The sequence below is a fragment of the Vigna angularis genome, chromosome 5 (assembly GCF_016808095.1).
Source record: "Vigna angularis cultivar LongXiaoDou No.4 chromosome 5, ASM1680809v1, whole genome shotgun sequence".
Taxonomy (NCBI): Eukaryota; Viridiplantae; Streptophyta; class Magnoliopsida; order Fabales; family Fabaceae; genus Vigna; species Vigna angularis.
In genome coordinates this window covers 6364616-6384444 of record NC_068974.1, presented here as the reverse complement: position 1 = coordinate 6384444, position 19829 = coordinate 6364616, and the positions used below count along the sequence as shown (strand labels likewise).

At 33.6% G+C, this 19829-nt stretch overlaps 2 protein-coding genes and 1 pseudogene across 5 annotated transcripts; all 3 read right to left on the bottom strand.

Annotated features, from left to right (window-relative positions):
• Positions 1–176: 176 nt before the first annotated feature.
• LOC108340347 (G-type lectin S-receptor-like serine/threonine-protein kinase At1g11300) lies at positions 177–8899 on the bottom strand (annotated as a pseudogene).
• A 1757-nt stretch (positions 8900–10656) lies between these two features.
• Positions 10657–12156, bottom strand: LOC108339693 (uncharacterized). The gene is made up of 3 exons (XM_017576880.2): positions 11579–12156; positions 11160–11493; positions 10657–11041 (listed from the first exon to the last, which is right to left on the bottom strand). The coding sequence occupies exons 1-2, from the start codon at positions 11959–11961 to the stop codon at positions 11271–11273; spliced, it is 606 nt and encodes a 201-aa protein (XP_017432369.1). The 5' UTR covers positions 11962–12156; the 3' UTR covers positions 10657–11041; positions 11160–11270.
• Positions 12157–13725: 1569 nt separating this feature from the next.
• Positions 13726–19062, bottom strand: LOC108339007 (probable E3 ubiquitin-protein ligase ZFP1). 4 transcript variants are annotated; one of them, XM_017576133.2, is made up of 11 exons: positions 18909–19062; positions 18239–18341; positions 17800–18150; positions 17199–17298; positions 15611–15753; positions 15376–15474; positions 15141–15239; positions 14759–15003; positions 14499–14669; positions 14246–14392; positions 13726–14090 (listed from the first exon to the last, which is right to left on the bottom strand). In XM_017576133.2, the coding sequence occupies exons 4-11, from the start codon at positions 17234–17236 to the stop codon at positions 13944–13946; spliced, it is 1089 nt and encodes a 362-aa protein (XP_017431622.1). In that variant the 5' UTR covers positions 17237–17298; positions 17800–18150; positions 18239–18341; positions 18909–19062; the 3' UTR covers positions 13726–13943. The 4 variants fall into 4 exon arrangements, with proteins under 4 accessions (XP_017431622.1, XP_017431623.1, XP_052734250.1 ...); XM_017576134.2 differs by having other exon boundaries at positions 18239–18337; XM_052878290.1 differs by having other exon boundaries at positions 18239–18292.
• Positions 19063–19829: the final 767 nt, after the last annotated feature.

The window sequence follows — 19829 nt, the reverse complement described above, 5'->3', positions numbered from 1 at the left end:
AAATAAGGTAACTATACAGATAGTTTAAACTTTGTATAAACTTTGATATAAATAGATAGTTTAAACTTTGTATAAACTTTGATATAAATAGATAGTTTAAACTTTAACTTTTTTAAACATTATTAATGATAAACAATGCAAAGTTTGAAATTAAATTTCATTTTAATCCATCCTACTCTTTCTTTTTCAAATATATAATCTAGATATGAAATTAGATTTAAGTGATTTATGTTAACTAGAATAATTCATTAATACTTTTCATATATATTCTTTCGTTACAATTCATTTTTCATGTATTAAAATATAATAAGTGAATTTAATAAAGAAAACAATACAATCGTAGCTATCTTATTCTTTTAATTAAATTTTAGGTTTAATAGCCTATTTTGTTCCCAATTTTGCTCGATTGTGTCAATTAGGTCCTTGGTTGGTTCTTACTTATTAAATTTTGCGGCAACCTTGTCCCTTCAGTTAAAAAGAAAAATAAACGGAGTTAATGGATTGATGAAATGGCAGGTGCTTTTCAAATAGTTTTTTAATCTTTTGACCACCTAATCCCTCCTGCCATGTCAGCTTTGCCTTCTCCAAACAGCAGAAACCTAATTCCTCCACCGTCAGCCAAACCCTATCCGTCGCCACCACTTTCAGTGAAGTCCAAACTCTATCCAACTGTGGTGCCACCACCCACACCGTCAATGTCGCAAAGAACCTGCAACCACCACATAGTCTTTCACCATCAATGTCGTAACCACCCACACCGTAAAAACCCATCCACCACCATGAACCATGCCGCGTTGTCACCACCATGCCGGAAATCGCACAACCAGATTCGAACCTACGCTCCATCATCAATCTCGCGTAACCCAAATCACCACCAACAACATTATCTTCTTCCTCATGATTAAGACCTAGAAAAACCCCAAAAAATTCCCAAATTTTCAACTCCCAACTCACACAGATCAGACAACCCTCGCACCATTCCAATTAGCACTGCCACCATTGCGAGACCCAGAAGCTTTTCCTAGCGCCACCATGACCTCGCAACACGCCTCCATCAACATCACGAGCTTCGTCCATACTCGTCTGAACCACCATTGCGCACGATACAAGTGAACCCTAATCGCGATCTCCATTCAAACCACCATCCACCACGAGCATGACGCCGCGACAACCGCCTTCGTTGCGCCTTCAACCTGCAAAGGGAAATACAGAGAATGCAAACCCAAACCTAATCTCCATCCAAAACAGAATCATGAAACCATGTTCATCCCCTTCATATCCAGAAGCTTTCCTTGCGTAGCCATGGCAGTTCTCTTGAACCAACACCATGAATCCCTCATCGCGCCAGATTGCAACCTACAGAAGAAATCAGAAACCCTAAAGCAATTCAAGACCCTAATCGCGATCCAGTAGCAACGAGCAACTCACGCCTCCATCCATGGCCGAGAGTAAGTAGTTTCCCCTCTCCATAAAAACCCTAATTTTGGATGGGAGAAGGGGCTGCCATGTGTAGTATCCACCTCAACTTCTAATTGCTTACCACGTCACCACAGATAAGGATTAAAATGACACGTTACCACTATGTACTACCATATCTATTAACTATATCATCAGACTATTAACTATGTTTGTTTCTTTTTAACGAAAGGGACACAAAATTTACTAAGTAAGAACCAACTAGACACTTTTTTAAACGAGAGACCTAATTAACACAATCGAACAAAACTGAGAACAAAATAGGCTATTAAACTTAAATTTTACTATGCTTTAGTATTTGGAAAAATATACAGTTTAACAGTCATTTACAACAAATTTAAAATTTAAGGTATCCATAATTACAAAAGGAGACAAAATTAAGGAGACTTGGATGCATTTCTTTTTCATAAATATTGAAAAACATATTTCTCCCAAATTTAAGGGAGGAACAATATAACAATAAATAACAATAAGAATTCAAAATCAGTTATAATCATCCTAATAACTATTTTAAACCTCATTTAACTGTTGGAATCAGACTCGGGTTTTATTATAACCTGATTCAGTGCCAAATATAGAAGGGGAATAGAAATTGATGGTCAAAACTTTAAACAGAAAATCTAATCTAAGAACTAAAAGAAGAGTTTCATAGTCACTCATCTTGCTTCCAGAATTGTATATGTCATAACATTCACTGAAAATCTTTCTGTGGAGGTGGAGGGCAATGATGAACTATAATCACCTCTGACCTTAAGGAATGCAGGTGGTTTAGGAGAAGGAAGGGACACAGTGTCATTCCCAATCGTTGATACAACATCAGACATGGTTGGCCTATCTTCTGGACTTTCTTGAACGCAAAGAAGTCCTATGTTCACATATCTTGGCACAGTATGCAGACTGTTATTACTTAAATTATCACTGTCATCTAATGCACTATCCATTAGATCCAGTCCTGAATTTCTCGTCCAAAGATCCCAAGCCTTCAAGATTTAACACACAACAACCTCAAAATTAGAATGTTTGGAGCATATTCTGGTATGGCACTATGATTTTGTATAGTCCATCTCATGATGGGAATTCAAGTGAGTCTAAGCTCAATAATAGAAATGAAGAAATTGAACACTATATAAGAAATGATACCATAAACCCATCATTGTCCACTACAAAAAAGAAGGGCATTACCGAAGGCCAGAAGCCCTCGGAAACAGCCCAAAACCGTCGGTAAAAGGTAATTACCGAAGGCTTATCGACGGCCATAGAGCCCTCGGTAAATCCCTTGTCGCTAACATTTACCGAGGGCTTTTGCCCTTCGGTAATTACCGAGGGCCAAAAGCCTTCGGTAATTACCGAAGGGCAAAAGCCTTCGGTAATTTCCAAAGGGCGAAAAAAAAAATAGGGCGTTGGGCTGCTGCAGAATGTGATGCATATATATTTATATATTCTGGGTGATTGATATGTGTTGCATCCAATACAAAAGCTACTTGGTTGGTGTACCTTTTTCACTTTTAATTCAGCTATACATGTCAACAAAAGAATTAAAGGAGGGGACCACCTACACCTCACGGTTTTGTTGACAGAATTTATTGAAGAATAACAATTGTGATTTTTATTATGGAGGAAGGCCACTTGAATGAAGCAAACTCACGGCACACACAAAGGAATATTCTTTCTTTAAGAATAAAACACATGGAGAAGGGGCCACCACTTGGTTGAAAATTTGAATTTGTTGAAGAGTTACGGCTCCTTCATTCCTTTTAGCATTTCCAAAAAGAGGAGACAACATAAAAGGAGGGGGACCACTCATGGTTGGCAACACTTCACGGCCACATGGAGGAATTCCAAATGAAGTGCTGAATTATTAAACTTCACGTCCCACTTGGCTTAAAAAGGGTGTGCAGATTTCTCTTGATTGCTCTTCCATTCCACATAGTTTTGCACTTTAAAATTGAAAAGAAATAAACGGACAGCAGCTTGGAGAAGCCACCACACCTTCAGCTTGGAACGTGATTCTTGAATGGAGGAGGAAACAACTATTAAATTGGAGAGTTGCACAACACTTAAAGATACATCCAGCCACCTCACGGTTTTTAGCTTGGTGCAGAATTTTTTATGTGCTTTTCTACTTAGGAGCTCACGGGATTGATTTTTTTTGCTGGAAGTTCCAATCTCCTTTGAAGAAGCATTCACGGTCTTCATGCATACAGCAACACCGGTTTTGTTGGCATTTAAGGAAGAAAAACACGTCCAGCTTCATCACAAAATCCAGCAGCTGAGAAGGAGATTCCCGTCCAGCAGTAGCAACCAAGACGGGGAGTGATGGACCATGGAGAGAACGGTGTTGATGGGAAGCAGGAAAAGAGGGTGTTTTATCCTTCTACATCAATACATTTATAAGATCCAATAAGTGTTTAACTATGATAGATATCCTCATAAAGTATTTGCTTCCAGTAATATACAGAAACTCCAAGAATTCATCAACTATGTGTATGTGGAAAGAAGATACACTGGAGAAAGTAGCAGCAATCTTTCTAGGATTAGATTGGTAACTTTTGTGCACTCTTCCACGTGATATTATCATGACTTTAGCAACACAAAAGATGACTGAAAATGAGTTCTTTTTGGTGTGGTTTTTAGAGTGAGAAGGAGCCTAATGCAAGTAAGAGAAGTAGTTCATTTCGTTTAGAGTTCAGAACTCCAAATTCAAGTCCCGGTCCTTATCCAAAAAGTGATGACAAGAATTTGAGATATTTATATGATGAAAGCAGAAGTCCTAGATATGCTCAAAAGTATTCAAGGAATGGTGGCCATATCGGAAGTCCTATACAGATTGAAGTTGTTGATGACAGGTACAAAGATGATGAACGTAGAAATAGAAGACTTGCAAATATAGAAGCAAAGCTAAAGAAAACTTCAAGTGATGATCTGAAGAAAGTGGAAACTGTTGCAGCTCCTTTGGCTGAAGTATCAAAGGAGAAAGCTCAACCCCTAAAAGTAGGTCAACCTCCTCAAACACAGTTTTATGAACTTATATTACTCTCTCCTAACAAGGAACATAACTCATCAACAAACATAACAACCAAATGGATAGCAAATTAATTTTTCATTCCAACCAATTAATTAAGAAATCCCAAAATCAGGTCAATGTAGATTGTGATGCTTAAATCGTGAAGCTTGCTCTCAAGGATCCATGCCAGTACATCAACTCACAACTCTACACTCATTCTTTCGTTTTTAGGAGAGAATAATTCAGCACTACAATTTTGGATCAACCTTACATTGACATCACCTACCAAACCAGAACACAACTTCCTTATCCCCTAAGAAACTAGATTACATGTATATTACAAGAAAATATACTTAGTTTTGAATCACAGAGAAAATGAAGTTACCCTTTTCTATTTATCAATGAAAACAAAAAAGATTAAGGGAAAAAAACACATTTTGTTGAACTAAAACTAAGTTTCATTTTCCCTGCTTGGTTCAGATGTTCTGATTTGATGCAGAGCACACGTCTTTCATTTGGAATGGAAGTGAATTAGGGGTTTTCATTATACATTTGCACACAGTTCATTCACAAGTTCAGAGCACACCTCTTACCTCGTCACAGACCCCCTACATTGGCCTCGCCTTGCGACAGTGGAAGCCCTGGTCACGCCGCCACAGCATCGTCGTCACGCCACCACAGCACTGTCGCCACACCGTCACAGCACTATCGCCACACCGCCGCAGCACTGCTACAGAACCCCCAAATCGCCACAAACGACCAACCACCACAACCCACAAGGCAGCGTCACCGAACCTAGCACCCAACCCCCAAACCGCCGTCAATGAACCAACCAAGCAACGGAGACGAGAGCACCACAAGATTGTGGAGACGACAACAACACCGTTAATTCACGGCACGAGCACAATGGGGAAGGAAAGGGAAGGGGAGCTGGAGACGAGGAAAGGGGAGGGAAATTGGGGAAATTCTGAGTATATGGGAACGAATACCGAATTCGAGAACTTAAACTATTGTGGACATTACCGAAGGCCAAAGACCCTCGGTATGTTATGTACGGTAAATAACTTAATGAAAGTCGTCGGGAAAGCCTTCGGTAAATGACCCTTACCGAAGGACTGAAAGGCCGTCGATAATATGCCTTCGGTAATCAACACATTTCCTGTAGTGATCTGGAGGTGTTAAGTTAAAAATAGTATCCTTAATGAATCTTTTCTCGAAATAGAAAACTCATTAGGCCATAACATAGCATTTTTAAAAAGGCTTAGAACATGCACAAATCATGAAATCAATTTGAATGTTAACATGAAAATGAAGAACGAATGGATGGAATCTAGAAACTCACATATCCAAGAAGATTGAAGGAACTCGTTTGATAAAAGCCAGTATTCTTCTTGCCACTTACAATCTCCAACAAAAGGACCCCAAAACTAAACACGTCCGATTTTACTGAGAAAAGTCCTTCTAGAGCATATTCAGGAGCCATGTAACCACTGAACATAAGGTAGATTAATTAGTAGATGGTTGATCATGTAAAGAAAACCACTGGTTGTAGTTAATTGCCTTACTATGTTCCAACTATTCGGTTTGTATTTGCTTGAAGCTCATTATCACCAAATATTTTTGCCAATCCAAAATCTGATATTTTGGGATTCATATGGCTGTCCAACAATATGTTGCTAGCTTTTAAATCTCGGTGAATGATCCTGAACCTGGAATACTGATGAAGATAAAGAATTCCTTGGGCAATCCCATCTATTATTCTGACTCTTGTTCCCCAATCTAGCATCTGTTTCTTCGTTGCATCTGCTATGCACCATTAAAGATGTCACAAACAAAGTTTAAGTTTGGCAGATGGGATGATATTTAAGAGAGTTCAGAGACAGTAGGATGATACAAACCAAAAAGGAAAAGATCCAAACTTTTATTAGGCATAAACTCATAAATGAGCATCTTTTCATTTCGATCAATGCAGCAACCAAGAAGTCTAACAAGATTGTTGTGTTGGAGTTTTGCAATTAACAAAGCTTCATTTCTCAACTCTTCCCATCCTTGACCAGATCTCCGTGACAGTCTTTTCACGGCAACCTCATCCCCATTAAATAATGTACCCTGTATTTTCTTATCTTTTGTAAAACTCACATATATGGCGTAGTAAAAGCTGTTTATATGGAGAGGATAGATTATTTGTACTGAAAAAAATTGCCAAGAGTTTAGGAGCATGCCTTGTAAACGGGTCCAAAGCCGCCCTCACCAAGTTTATTTTCATCTGAGAAATTATTAGTAGCAGCTGCAACACTCTCGAAACTGAATAAAGGCAATTTCACTTCCTTCTTCACTTTGGCACTCCTATCTGATTCAGTAAGCTCAGAATCTTCAACTTTCATGCTCATGCTTATTTCAAAATGGAGCAAATCTTCTCCTGCAAATTGCGGAAAATTAGTTAATAAGTTAAAATACTCTAAAGTTACTTGGAAAACTTGTTTCTTTCTCACCTTTTCTCCTGTTCTTTGTAATCCAGTAAACTAAAAGGCCCAATATAAGAAAAGCTAGAAAGGAGATCAATATAACAATAAGAAGTAGGATGTTGCTAACAGAAGTATATCGTGATTCTTTTTCTCTTGTTGTGTTGGAATCTGCAGAGAAAATTTATCAACTATGAAAATTCATGTAGTGACTGATAAATTTATCTATGCTTTTTCAGTGAAGAGACTCTAGAGTAAAAAGAGAAAGAAGTAGCAGTTGAGTGAAAAACAACTTCGGAATCTATCTTCCTAACTCTGAGAAACACACAAAGTGTAGCCACTCTATTATTCGTACAAAGCGAAATCAAAGGTATATTGATGAATCTTTTGATGAATCTTTTGACGAAGATAGACAATACATATAGAATATGAGTTCAATTCAGAATAAGAGATTGACACCATATTTCATTTAAAACCTTAACATAATAAATATATAAGTGTTCATCTTATATGATGTTTAATTTTCTTATTTTTACACAAAGCAAGGCTTACTTTCATACTTGTATTCCTAACATTTATGTCTCCAGGAAAATACGCTTCTTGAACTTACCAGAAGTATCGAATTCTGAGACAGCAAGTCTTAGGTAAAAAATTGGATTGCTATCATCAGAATTGTCCACATCTGTTGAGACGTTCTTTAGATTTAATACGGAACCAAGCCACAACTGGCAATCACGGTTCAAATAGTAAGCGAAAGCAACGCAAGAACAGTTTCTAGAACAAGTACTTTCACACTCTTCTGTTGTATTAATCTTCCTGAGACTGTCCAAAGTTGGTGATTTAACATTATAAAGTTGCTTGAATTTATCGTTGGATTCAGCACCGTTACTGCAGGGCGATAAGTCTTTGTTTCTCACACAGCCAGCAGATTTGTTCCCATTGTTCCAAGAATCAGCATCAGAGGGCCTGAAACCATGAAGACAGTCACAAGGGTCACGAGCTTTCGGGTTACAGATGGAAAAGGCTCCACACGAGTTATTAGCACACTTGGATGACTGAATAGAAACCCAATGTTGTTGTTCATCAGACCAATATTCCTGGTTGAGCTCACCAGACACTTCTAGTACCAGCCTAGAGTCATTACCAACTGGCAAACTGAAATAGTGGCCGACATAAAAATAAGTATTGTTGTAGTCGTGCTTATCCCCACCACTTCGGCTAATAAAATTGCCAATAGTATCGTTGTAGTGGTCGTCAATCCAGAACGCATTAGAACCATTGTTGATGATTAGGTTGACCCTGCCCAAATTATATTCGAGGGAAAAAGCTCCTGGGGCAGGTCATCTGCACTTCTCCATGATCGCAATGACCAAGTGTTTCCTTCGTCATGTCCTAGTTTCATTCCGGGTAAAAGGGTGTCCGTAGGATAATCAAAACTCTGCCACAAAATCTGTTTATTTGAGGTTTTCAGCAGTATCAAGTTTCCTGAATCCAAGAGCATGGCATACATACTGATATTGTTTGAAACCTTGTTGACACTGTATCTAAGTTGTCCATCTATGATCACCAAATTTCCATCTTGAATGGTAAGAACAGCTGATGGTGTTTCAAATGCGTAGTCTCGGTTAGCAACCCACACAATCTTTTTCTTGTCGTTTGGAACCCTTTTATACCGTATTCCAACGTAGTACTTGGTTGAGTTATTTCTGACTTTGGTAAAAAAGCACATTTCGAACTTCCTGTTATCAGAAACAACGGAGTCTGAGGTTCCCATTGGTTGTCCTATTTTCAAAATTTCCTTGTGAATGACTGCATTAACACAAAACGAACACAGGCAAAGGAATGATGTCAAGGATGCCAGAGTAGAGGAAGTTAATGCCATTTTAATTCACAAGATTGATTGGCATTATTTAAAACAATTCTACATATTATATGAGAAACCCAATCTAATAAGTTGTCCTAGATGACGGATTGAATGGTTTGTATTCATGACAGCATTGGTGGCTTCATATATCTCAATTTTATCTACACTTGTTACGTATTTCTTTTTCCTTTGAATCTTTAAACCTATTTTTATTTTTATTCTCTTTCTATATGTATGTTAAGTGCTGATACACTCTTTTTTGTGTCCATGAATATTTTTCAATTGTAATATTCCAAACAATATAAAGCAACCAAATCTGTCACTTTCTAAGTGGAGGGTGGACTTGTTGACTTCATAAATAGACACTAGCCCGCCATGTGTAATATTACAAAGAATAAAAGGCAGCCAAAAGTGTCACTTTCTAAGTCGAGGATGGACTTGTAGAGGACCATGAGGTGAGTTTCATTATTGTAAAATAATGACAGAATTAATTCAAATTTTATTGTGCCTGTTATATTTAAGGTTTACTTATCCATATTTTAGGTTTTTGCCTTTGTATATTTAATCTTTATAATTTACAAAATCTTACGTACAAAGTATCGCTTACTGTTTGCAGAAACCAATCAAATGAATGCTTGAAACGTTATCTCGAATACCATTTGTGTCAAATTATGTTAATCACTTGGTTGATGAGGCATGTTGAGCTTTTGAACTTTCTTTCTTGTCTAGAATAGGTCTAAAGGTAAAGTTCATTTGTTCTCTATATTAAAATTGTATGTGAGAAAATCATTATCAAAATTATAACTATAAACATAAAGAAGGAATGAAAAAAATTGATTTGATGATTTTCCTATACTCTCTTCACAGTGTATATTTCTTAATTACAATTTTGAATTCACTAATGTTATGTTGTGTTTGAATTCACTAAAAGTAAAACAAGTAATGCTTATTCATGGTACAATTGTTGTAAAATATTTGATTGCAAAATAATGTTTGTAACGTTGGATTGCAACGTTAAAATTTTATTAATTAGCAACGTTTAATTTTTTATTAAGTGTTGCAATGTTCATTTGGCAGCTGTGTTTTTGCTACCTATAAAATGCACCTTTCCTCATTTCCAGAATCATGAGAAAAAAACACATTACAAAACTTCTTTATTATCTTCTCTCATTTTAGTCTTATTATCTTGATTCTAAACTCTTTGCAGGGATTCTTGCTAATTTTGAAATCCCAAAAAATGTTAGAAAAGTTCACGTTGTATCTTGAGAATTTGCGCAATACACTGCAGATAAATATTTAAAGATAGTGAAACTACATGCCTTAAGAAATATTGCTCGTGATTTTGTCAACTTTTCTACAACAATCTTAAGACTTATGGCTGACATCAACAACATGATTTCGGAGAGCTAAACCATTATTTCCGGAATTCAAACAGTTTTTGCGAAATCACTTCCGAACGTGTCAAAAGCCGAGATTTTCTCTGAACAGAACTTCTGACGCTGACAAGAACGTGTGTCCATCCTTATAAACATGTATGGAGTTGCTATTGTTCTTCAATCTCCAAGGCCTGACTCTAGCATTCCTACAAACTCAAAACTAGTTGAAGAGTGGACTTACGCAAACAAGGTATGTCAACACACTTTGCTTAGTGCATTTTCTAATGATTTGTTCGATGTGTATTGTTTCTACACGAAAGCAAAAGACATTTGTGACTCATTGATTCTCAAATATATTGTCGAAGATGTCGTCAGACAAAGATTCGTCATAGGAATCTATGACCGTTGGGAGATGATTGAAGACAAGGATATAAAAACTCAAAATCAATGAATACCACAAGTTTCTCCAAGATATCAAAACAAAGAATATTCTTTTACCAGATGAATTTGTTTCAGAACTTCTGATCGAAAAATTGTCACCCTCCTGAACATATTAAAACAACAGTTGAAACACAGACACAAACAAATGTCTCTACCAGAACTCATTACACACATAACTATTGCAAGGACCAAATATTTATTTTTTATATCATATACTATGCATTATTTAGTTTAAAATTATTATTAGTTACTATATTATCATAAGAGTATTGTTTAATGGTGTAAGATTTTTCTGGAGGTGATGAATCTCACAAAGAAAAAACAGATGTAGAGACATAACCAGAACAGAAGTATAATGATGTATCCATGAAATTCCTAGTTATGTAAGCCTCCACTCTAAGATGTCTCAAGTTCCCACCTGAAGATAATTCACAAGTATCATAGTTATCAGCAGAAAAATACACATGAAGAATGTTGAATACATATATTGCAAGATGGAATCATGGAAATAAAAGATCTAGTTCCAAAAAATTAACCTCCTTTTGTATTGGCATTAACATGAATTCCAGTGCCAGATTCACCATTTCCATTCATAGAATTATAAATGAAGCTTGCAGCTTTAGCTGCCTGATTGGCTGCATCAATAACTAATGTAGGAGGGCATAGGAGGCCAAAAAAGTGCCCAAGAACCTGAATAGATTACTCGATTTCTCACTAAAAGTCTCTTGAATTCCCCAATCGATCAGCATACAATCGAGCAGCGAAATCACAATCTCGTAAAAGAATGGCACGAACACGTGCCCTATCTCCAGATCGCACACCTTATAGGTTTCTGAAATCCGAAGTGCGGAGTCCACAGAACTCACAATCCTGCAAAAACAGAAACGCGATTAAGCAATTAAGTGAAACAAATAGATTAAGTAAAGAGAGCGAGAGTGAGATTAGGGTTTGTTACTTGCTGTTGTGTTGCAGGAGAGACAGAGCGTAGGGTGAAAGGAGAACACATATTACGATAAGAGAGGAAGAAAGAGAGCGAAAGAGGGAGTGTGAGAGTAGTGGTGAGGTATGGCGTTCGAAGCGAGAAGAGAGAGCATTTGAAGGAGGAAGAGGAGGCACGAGGAGAGAGCGTGGTGCGTGAACTTCCACATCCAAGGATGGTTGTTGTCGAAGCATATGTGTGAGACTAATAGTTTCCCTAGCTCGGGACTGGGAAGCGCAATGCCCAGAGTGTTCAAGTGTTCCACCCGTTACGGGTGTCGCTGCGAGTTTCTTGCTGCATTGCTGCCAAAGCTTTAGCCTCTTCAAATTTTTAGGGTTTTCGAAAGAGAACAGGGACATGGAAAACAAATTTCATACGAGAGGGAAAACCATTAGGGATTGCAACAGAAGAGAGCTTACTGGTGAAGGGCCAATGACGACGGAAGGAGTGAAGAAGAAAATCGTGAAAGGTGAATGCGAAGTGGAGAGCAAGATAGCAACTGAGCAACTAGTGTACAAGGAGATAATTAATTGTAAAGGCAGAGTGAGTAGAAAAATGAAAAATGAAGAAGAAACAGAGGAAGCTCAAATATGATAAACTGTAAATTATTTTTAAAAATTACCAGCGGCTTTAGCACAAAACCGCCAGAACTATAATTTAAAAGAAAAAGAAAAAATTTACTGCTATCTTATTAAACCGCTAAAAATATATGCAGTTTTGAAAGAATCTTCAAAAATTACTTGAGGTTATTAAAACCGTCTAAAATAAACTTCTACTATAATTAATTATGTTTGTAGTGATAAATATAATCAGAAATAAAATAAAGAGCATAAGTGTTCCTTTATTCATAGTAAGAGATCTTTATTAATAACAAAAGATGAAAATGAATTTGTAGAGAATATATATTTATAAATTTATATTTTAAATATTTGTATAAATTTATAAGTTTATTTTTTAAATATTTATATAGATTTATATATTTATATACAATTATTTCAAATGTAAATTCAAATAAAAAACAATATTAAAGTATGATGCGGTAAAGTATTCATACAAATACATTGAAAATTATAAAATACAGTCTAAATAAAGATCAATATAAAATATAAATTTAAATAAATTTGATCTAATTAAAAATATTCAATAAAAATATAAATTTTAATAAAAATATGTGTATAATATTTATATAAAAATTCAATTTGATTTTGAAAAAGAGACAATTCTTTATTTTGAAATAAAATTGAAATTAAATTGAAAAAAATAACAAACATAGAAACTAAAATGAAATTTTCAAAATGACATCTTATGCCACAGTGACATGTTTTAACGCTGTCATGTGGTAAGATGTTCAATTAACATGTGACAATTTTTGTTAAAAAATTAAAAAAATCACATAAAAAACATAAGCTGACATGGCATATGAGCTAACATATTTGGTTCAACCGTATGAGTTAACGTTTTTGATATAGTATTAACTGAAACATTTTCAAAAATATAGATTCAATTAAGATGAATCAAAATTTGAAGACCTACTTGCAAATTTCAAATATGTATTTTATATATGCAAGAAAAATATGTTTCAAATATGTGCAAGAAAAATATGTTTCAAATATGTGCAAGAAAAATATGTATTTTATATAATCTAAAAAGCTAACCAGATACCAATAAAAGCTTCAACAACCTTCCATAACAATTTTAAATGAAAAAAAAAAACAATGGAAGCCTCCTTCCATATTTATCCACTAAGAATAACCTCCAAAATTATTACTAAAGTCTAATGCATTTACAATTTCAGAACCTAACTTGATTAAAATGATAAACAAAGGACTTCTTGTTTCATGCTAATTTTGATTATATTTCTGTTTGTTAAAGTAAGACTATCTGATATATGATATATAGACACCATATAAACAATTCTTTTTATCACGCTCTTATAAACAGAATATTCGACTGAAAAATAAAAAAAGATATCTAGAACGTAATTTTTCAAAGTTAACATTTAAATAACTATATAACATGATAAATGTTCTATTTTCTAATTCGACAATGTAACTACATTTACTACCACATGAAAACTGTAACCAATATATTTTCATCATGCAGTTGCAAACAGGACATTCAACTGAAAAATAAGAAGATATATTAATAATGTAATTTTCCAAAGTTAACATGTAAACAACTATATAATTGTTCTACTGCTAAATTCAGCAATGTAACGACATCTACTACTTCATGAAAATTGTAAACAACCACTTTGTTCAGTATTACATAAATGCTAGCGATATGTACTACTTCATAGACAACAAAATATGAATTGGCTGGAACAATGAATTATGTGTTTCTAATTTTCGCTTCTATATATGGTCAATGCTTTTGATTTGCACATGGGACAGACATTTTTCTTATGTAACCATCTCTTTATACAATCTGCATGGTATTCATGTCCGCATTGAAGAATTCCAATCTCTTCTTTATTTTTGTATTCATCCTGTGAAATCATACATAGTGAAATCACACAGACATTCCAAAAAGAGTAAAACATATTTCTAATACATCAAACTTTAATGAATAACCCCAAACTATTACATAAAAAATAGAAATAAACTAGTATCTATAAAATATACATGTTACTATATTTAATACCTGACATATGATGCAAATATCAATTTCCTGATCCTTGAAGTTCTCAGGTAGTAGACAACTTTTTGTCTGCATTTGTCTTACAATAATGTCTTCAGACAAACCCCTTTCCGAGTTGTCATTGATCCTTTCACCTAACTCAAGAAGCTCCTATTGTCCCATTTCGAACAGTTAGCAATTTAAAGTTTTTCATAATCACTAAGGTTTTAGCATTCATAAAAATATACATGAGACTATACATATATAGTATACTTACCTCATATGACATGTCATCAATGTCCAAGCGTATATCATTGTGAGGGTCACCTAATGAAGAAGGTTCCTGAACATTAGAAAATGTCTCATATGACATGTCATCAGTGTCCATGATCATATACGAAGGAAATTCCTGTACATCAGTGTCCATGAGCATATATGAAGGAAATTCCTGCACAAGGAAAGAGAATAATAAGTGAGAAATAAAGTAGGATTTCAAAGACTTGGAATTAGCAAAAAAACAAGACAATGACATATTACACGATGTGCAGGAGGATGATGGTTATGCATGTTGTCTCTACGAGGTGCATTTTGTATGGGCATTGAAGAACTTGAATGATTTGTTGATGTTGGAACTCTATTTAGTTGGGAATGAAAGTTAAACTGACATCGGATCTCTTGCACAGGTTGTGCATGACGGTATGGCCTATGTTGAAATCGGTGGCACCTTCTCCTTCCAGCTCTATCATTATATCTTCTCCTTACATTAGCACTGGCAGTTGGAGCTGGATAACAAGGCCAACAGTCAAAAGACCAAATACATTCAAATGTCAAGAATTTAAAGAAAATAGCACATAATTACATGACTCTTCAATCAAAACGGCAAATGGCAAAGTCGAGAAAGAAAGACAGACATTTTTACCTTCTACATGACGGTATGGCCTATGTTGAAATCTGTGGCACCTTCTCCTTCCAGCTCTATCATTATATCTTCTCCTTACATTAGCACTGGCAGTTGAAGCTGGATAACAAGGCCAACAGTCAAAAGACCAAATACATTCAAATGTTAAGAATTTAAAGAAAATAGTACATAATTACATGACTCTTCAATCAAAACTGGCAAATGGCAAAGTCGAGAAAGAAAGACAGTCATTTACCTTCTACATGACGGTATGGCCTATGGAGAAATCTGTGGCACCTTCTCCTTCCAGCTCTATCATTATATCTTCTCCTTACATTAGCACCGGCAGTTGGAGCTGGATAAGAAGGCCAACAGTCAAAACACCAAATACATTCAAATGTCAAGAATTTAAAGAAAATAGCACATAATTACATGACTCTTCAATCAAAACTGGCAAATGGCAAAGTAGAGAAAGAAAGACAGACATTTACCTTCTGCATATGACATTGGAAGAGAGTGATACCAATCCAAAGCATGAACACCATCACCATTGTTAATGTTAGAGTGAAAGTGTTGATCACCCAAATAGTTTCCTCGAATGAAATGGTTAGAGTGAGCCACCATCATAGATTCCCTGGAACCAAAGCGTGGTAAGCTAATTTCAGTGTACATATTAGGCCGAGACATGTTTCAAACCAACTAGAAGATGTGATCAAGAAAATAACAAAAAAAGACCGTCAGTGTTTACTGTTTCTGCAGGGGAAATGTCATAAGAAATGTGATATTTGTAAATCTATTGTAACATGGAATATATATATATATAGAGAAAGGTACTTAATTAAGGTAAGCTAAATAGGGAAATCTTTATTACATGTAAATCTTTATTTTCAAAACAATATAATTTTGAAAATCTAATTCTAAATATTCAATTTATCTCATTAATGTCATTAAATTTGATAAGGTCAAGATAAATGAGAATATAAGGTCAAGAGAAATGAGAAATCAGGAAATCTTTATAACTAAAGATATTTCAATTTTTAAAATCTAATTCTAAATATTCCGTTCATTTGATCTTGATAACGTTAATTATTATTTGTAAATTTATTGTAAAAATAAGTTAGTTATAAAGATGATAATGACAAGGGAAACTTACATTATAGATAATTTAAATTTTAAAATCTAATTCTAAATATTTACTTTATTTAATCTTGACTACATTAATTATTATTTATAAATGTACTGTAAAAATAAATTACTTTATAATGATCATAACGACAAGGGAAGAGTTAAAGAGAGAAATCTTACCATTAAAGATAATTCAATTTTAAATATTCCGTTAATCTGATTTTGGTGTCACTAATTATTACGATTTTTATTTTAGGATTGAATAAAGAACCATCATTTATTACCTTTGATATTCATATAATTTGGATTATTATTTTATTAATCATTACATTTCAATCAAATCCTAACAAACTATAAAAATACAAAGATAGAAGATATCCATATATACATACATATATATATATATATATATATATATATATATATAATAAATTCAATTTTTAAACATAAATGTATTAAGCACTAATAACAATAAATAAGATAAAATTATCTGTTTTCGTGTTTCCATTTCATTCATACGAAAATTATTTCTTCCATTAGAAAAATATTATCATATATATTAATTTTATTATCAAACACCTAGTTTAAAAGTAGTACCTATTTAACCGATACTAATTACAGGTAGACATGGGTCCGAATCAAGTAATGTCCAAACAAATTTCATAATATATATATATATATATATATATATATATATATATATAATTATTCTTTCTAAAAAATAAATTCAAATAAATTGTACCACAGAACAATAGCTTAAAAAAATTAATCTCATTACAAACAACTTATTCATAAGTCTAAATTAAAAAGCATAAATCTATTATAAATGTTTTTCAATTATTACTATTTCTTTCACAGAAAATTATTTGTTATTTGATTTATAAAAAATATATCAATAAAAATCACTAATAATAAATAGCAAAAGTATGAATAGGTTGAATATCAGTATCTAACCTGTTAGAGTTATCCCTAAAATAAGTGTTATTCTTCATCCTCAGCCTCTATGAGGTGGGAAGGAATGGAGGGTGAGACGTGGAGAGCTCCATTTACTGAACTGAGAGACAAAGAGAGGAGAGAAGGGAGATATCAAAGTAATAAATAATTAATTCAACAATACGATAGTAAACAATACATTTTATAGAAAGTCATTTAAGGTACAACAATTGCATTACGTATTACACTAAACATAATGTAATTTCAACTTTTTCGTCCGTTGAATTATAACTATATATTATACGAAATATAATATGAAATAAGTTAGCATAAATATAAATGTTGTAAATATTTAAGTTAAAAAAATAATCCAAAATGTAGATTCTGAGAATATATTTTCCAACTAAAATGTATTGGTCATAGTTCCACAATGAAAATCTATTTATTGACTCAATCAGAGGCTGATTTTAGAAAATAGAACTTGTAGGCTATAACTTTAGTGCATTATTCTAATCCCTCCAGAATGAATTGTTGATTCAAAGGTTATTACCAACATCAGTAATTTTGTTCTGTCTACACTGTACAAACAGAATATGAAAAATAGTATATAGAATTCTCTCACCTGATCAGGCAATGGTACCTCCCTTGATATACCAGAGATTCATCACTAGAAGAAATGCATTAGTTCCCATTCATTTTGAACTCAACATCCAGCATCACATCTAAATCTCGATTATAATAATCCATTTGTTTTCCAAGCATCCATTAGTTTAATATGACCCTCTGCCCATCCCTAAAGGAAGAGTTTTGAATTGTCTAGCTCAACCAATTGCCTGAAAACCTGAGTCTGCAATCCCTTTCCAACATAATAGATAATCCTAGATGTGTGGTCATGTCTATAAGAAAGAAGAAAGTGCCCTTGTGGAAGTTTACCAAGCATGCTTTCTTCTGATTTCTGCTCCACTGAACGGGGCTGAAGTGCCACAAGAAAAGTTTCACTAATAAGAAAATGCGCACAAAAAGGTTAAAATAAGTGATGAGTACCAATAGTCTCTGATTACCAGTAGAAGAGAACGACAATATCTGTTGTTTGGGTTGTTCTTCTTCGTCGTCGTCTGAGGCATTCCAACAAGCGTTCCATAGAATATCCATTCAAATTCCTTCCTTGTTTTCACAACACATATAATGATGATAACAAATAGGCAATGTTTTTATTTATTAATTAAGTTAAACAAATGTTTTATACATTAAAGTTAAACAAAAACAAAAATAAAATATAAATGCAGTACTTTTATCGGTAGCAAATAATCTAAGAGAATGATTATTCCTTATTAAGACGATAGTAACAAATAACCAGTAAAACACATATACCAGGTTAGAAGACCGTGCTATCCTCACTAAGGGCTATTTGGCAAAATCAGTCACTGTCACTCACCACAAATATATCAGCTTTTTTTTCATCCAATTTCCAGCAGTTTTTGAAACAAACAACAATGACCTCTACAATTCTAGCTATTTTTTGTTCTGTTTTACCATTGAGCAGCATAAACAATATTAAGGGTTTAAGGTTCAAAATATGGTTATCCCACTATCCCTCAATTGAACAAAACCCCAAGAATTTGAATGTGAACAAAGTGCCAGTGGAACAGTTTCACTAATTAGAAAAAAACCAACACAAAAACAGCTCAATTTGGAGTACAGAAAAAGGTTAAAAAAAAAAGTGAAGAATACCTGGAAGCGTGAACAGAGACAGAACAGGATTGCATTTTGTCGAATAAAGCAGGAGACGGCGAAGGAAGGTATGGTTATGGTGGATTATTGGAATCTCTCCGTTTAGGTTATTCTTCTTCTCAAAGCCATTCCAACACTCTCACCACACACACCATTTGAATAAGTGGTATTTAATTAACAATATATAGAAAACTTTATTTCTTTTATTTCAATTTATTTCTTTTATTTCAATTTATTTCTTTTTAAAAAATTTAATTTATTCGGATATTTATGCTGTGCTTGCAAATTTATACAGCTTACTCTATTTTCTTAACATAGGTGTTTGGAAAAAATGGCGAAATACTTAAAAATTAAAAGTAGTAGTGGACCAAAAGGAAATGAAAAGTTACAAAAAGAATAAACATATATGACATAAAATGAAAATTAGACGAAAAGGGAAATAAATAAATAAAAGTTAAATGAATATATTCCACTACTTTCTTTATTTTATTTTATTTTTATAAAAAACTAATTAATTTTATGATTACACATGTTTTAGTTTTTAAATTATGATATAAAGTTGAATTTCATCTCTTTTTGATAATATTTGATCCTTAAAGATGGATGATGTAGTTTTCATCACTTACGATAAGAATTTGTTAATTTAGTAAACTATGTTGTTATAGATTTGTATGTATTCACTTCAATGTATACGAGACAATGCAATTTGTCCCTTATATATCTTTTAACGTAGTTACTTCACGATCACTATATTCATTTATTTATTAATAAAGTTTGGAATAAAAATATTAAAAATTTGAGATAAGACCGAAATTCAATTTTACATAAAATTAAAAAATTAAACACAAATTTATTTTATTAAAAAATTATAAATATTTTAATTTTTAATATATATATATATATATATATATATATAATATA

Excerpts from the sequence above, each read along its gene's own strand:
- LOC108339693 (XM_017576880.2), bottom strand. The coding sequence starts at position 11,961 with ATGTCCCTGTTCTCTTTCGAAAACCCTAAAAATTTGAAGAGGCTAAAG. Across the intron at positions 11,494-11,578 it reads CTCCTGCAACACAACAGCAA|GATTGTGAGTTCTGTGGACT; the intron begins GTAACAAACCCT and ends CTGTTTTTGCAG.
- LOC108339007 (XM_017576135.2), bottom strand. The coding sequence starts at position 17,236 with ATGAAGAATAACACTTATTTTAGGGATAACTCTAACAG. Across the intron at positions 15,754-17,198 it reads TTTAGGGATAACTCTAACAG|GGAATCTATGATGGTGGCTC; the intron begins GTTAGATACTGA and ends CTTTGGTTCCAG. Across the intron at positions 14,670-14,758 it reads ATCATCCTCCTGCACATCGT|GAATTTCCTTCATATATGCT; the intron begins GTAATATGTCAT and ends TTCCTTGTGCAG.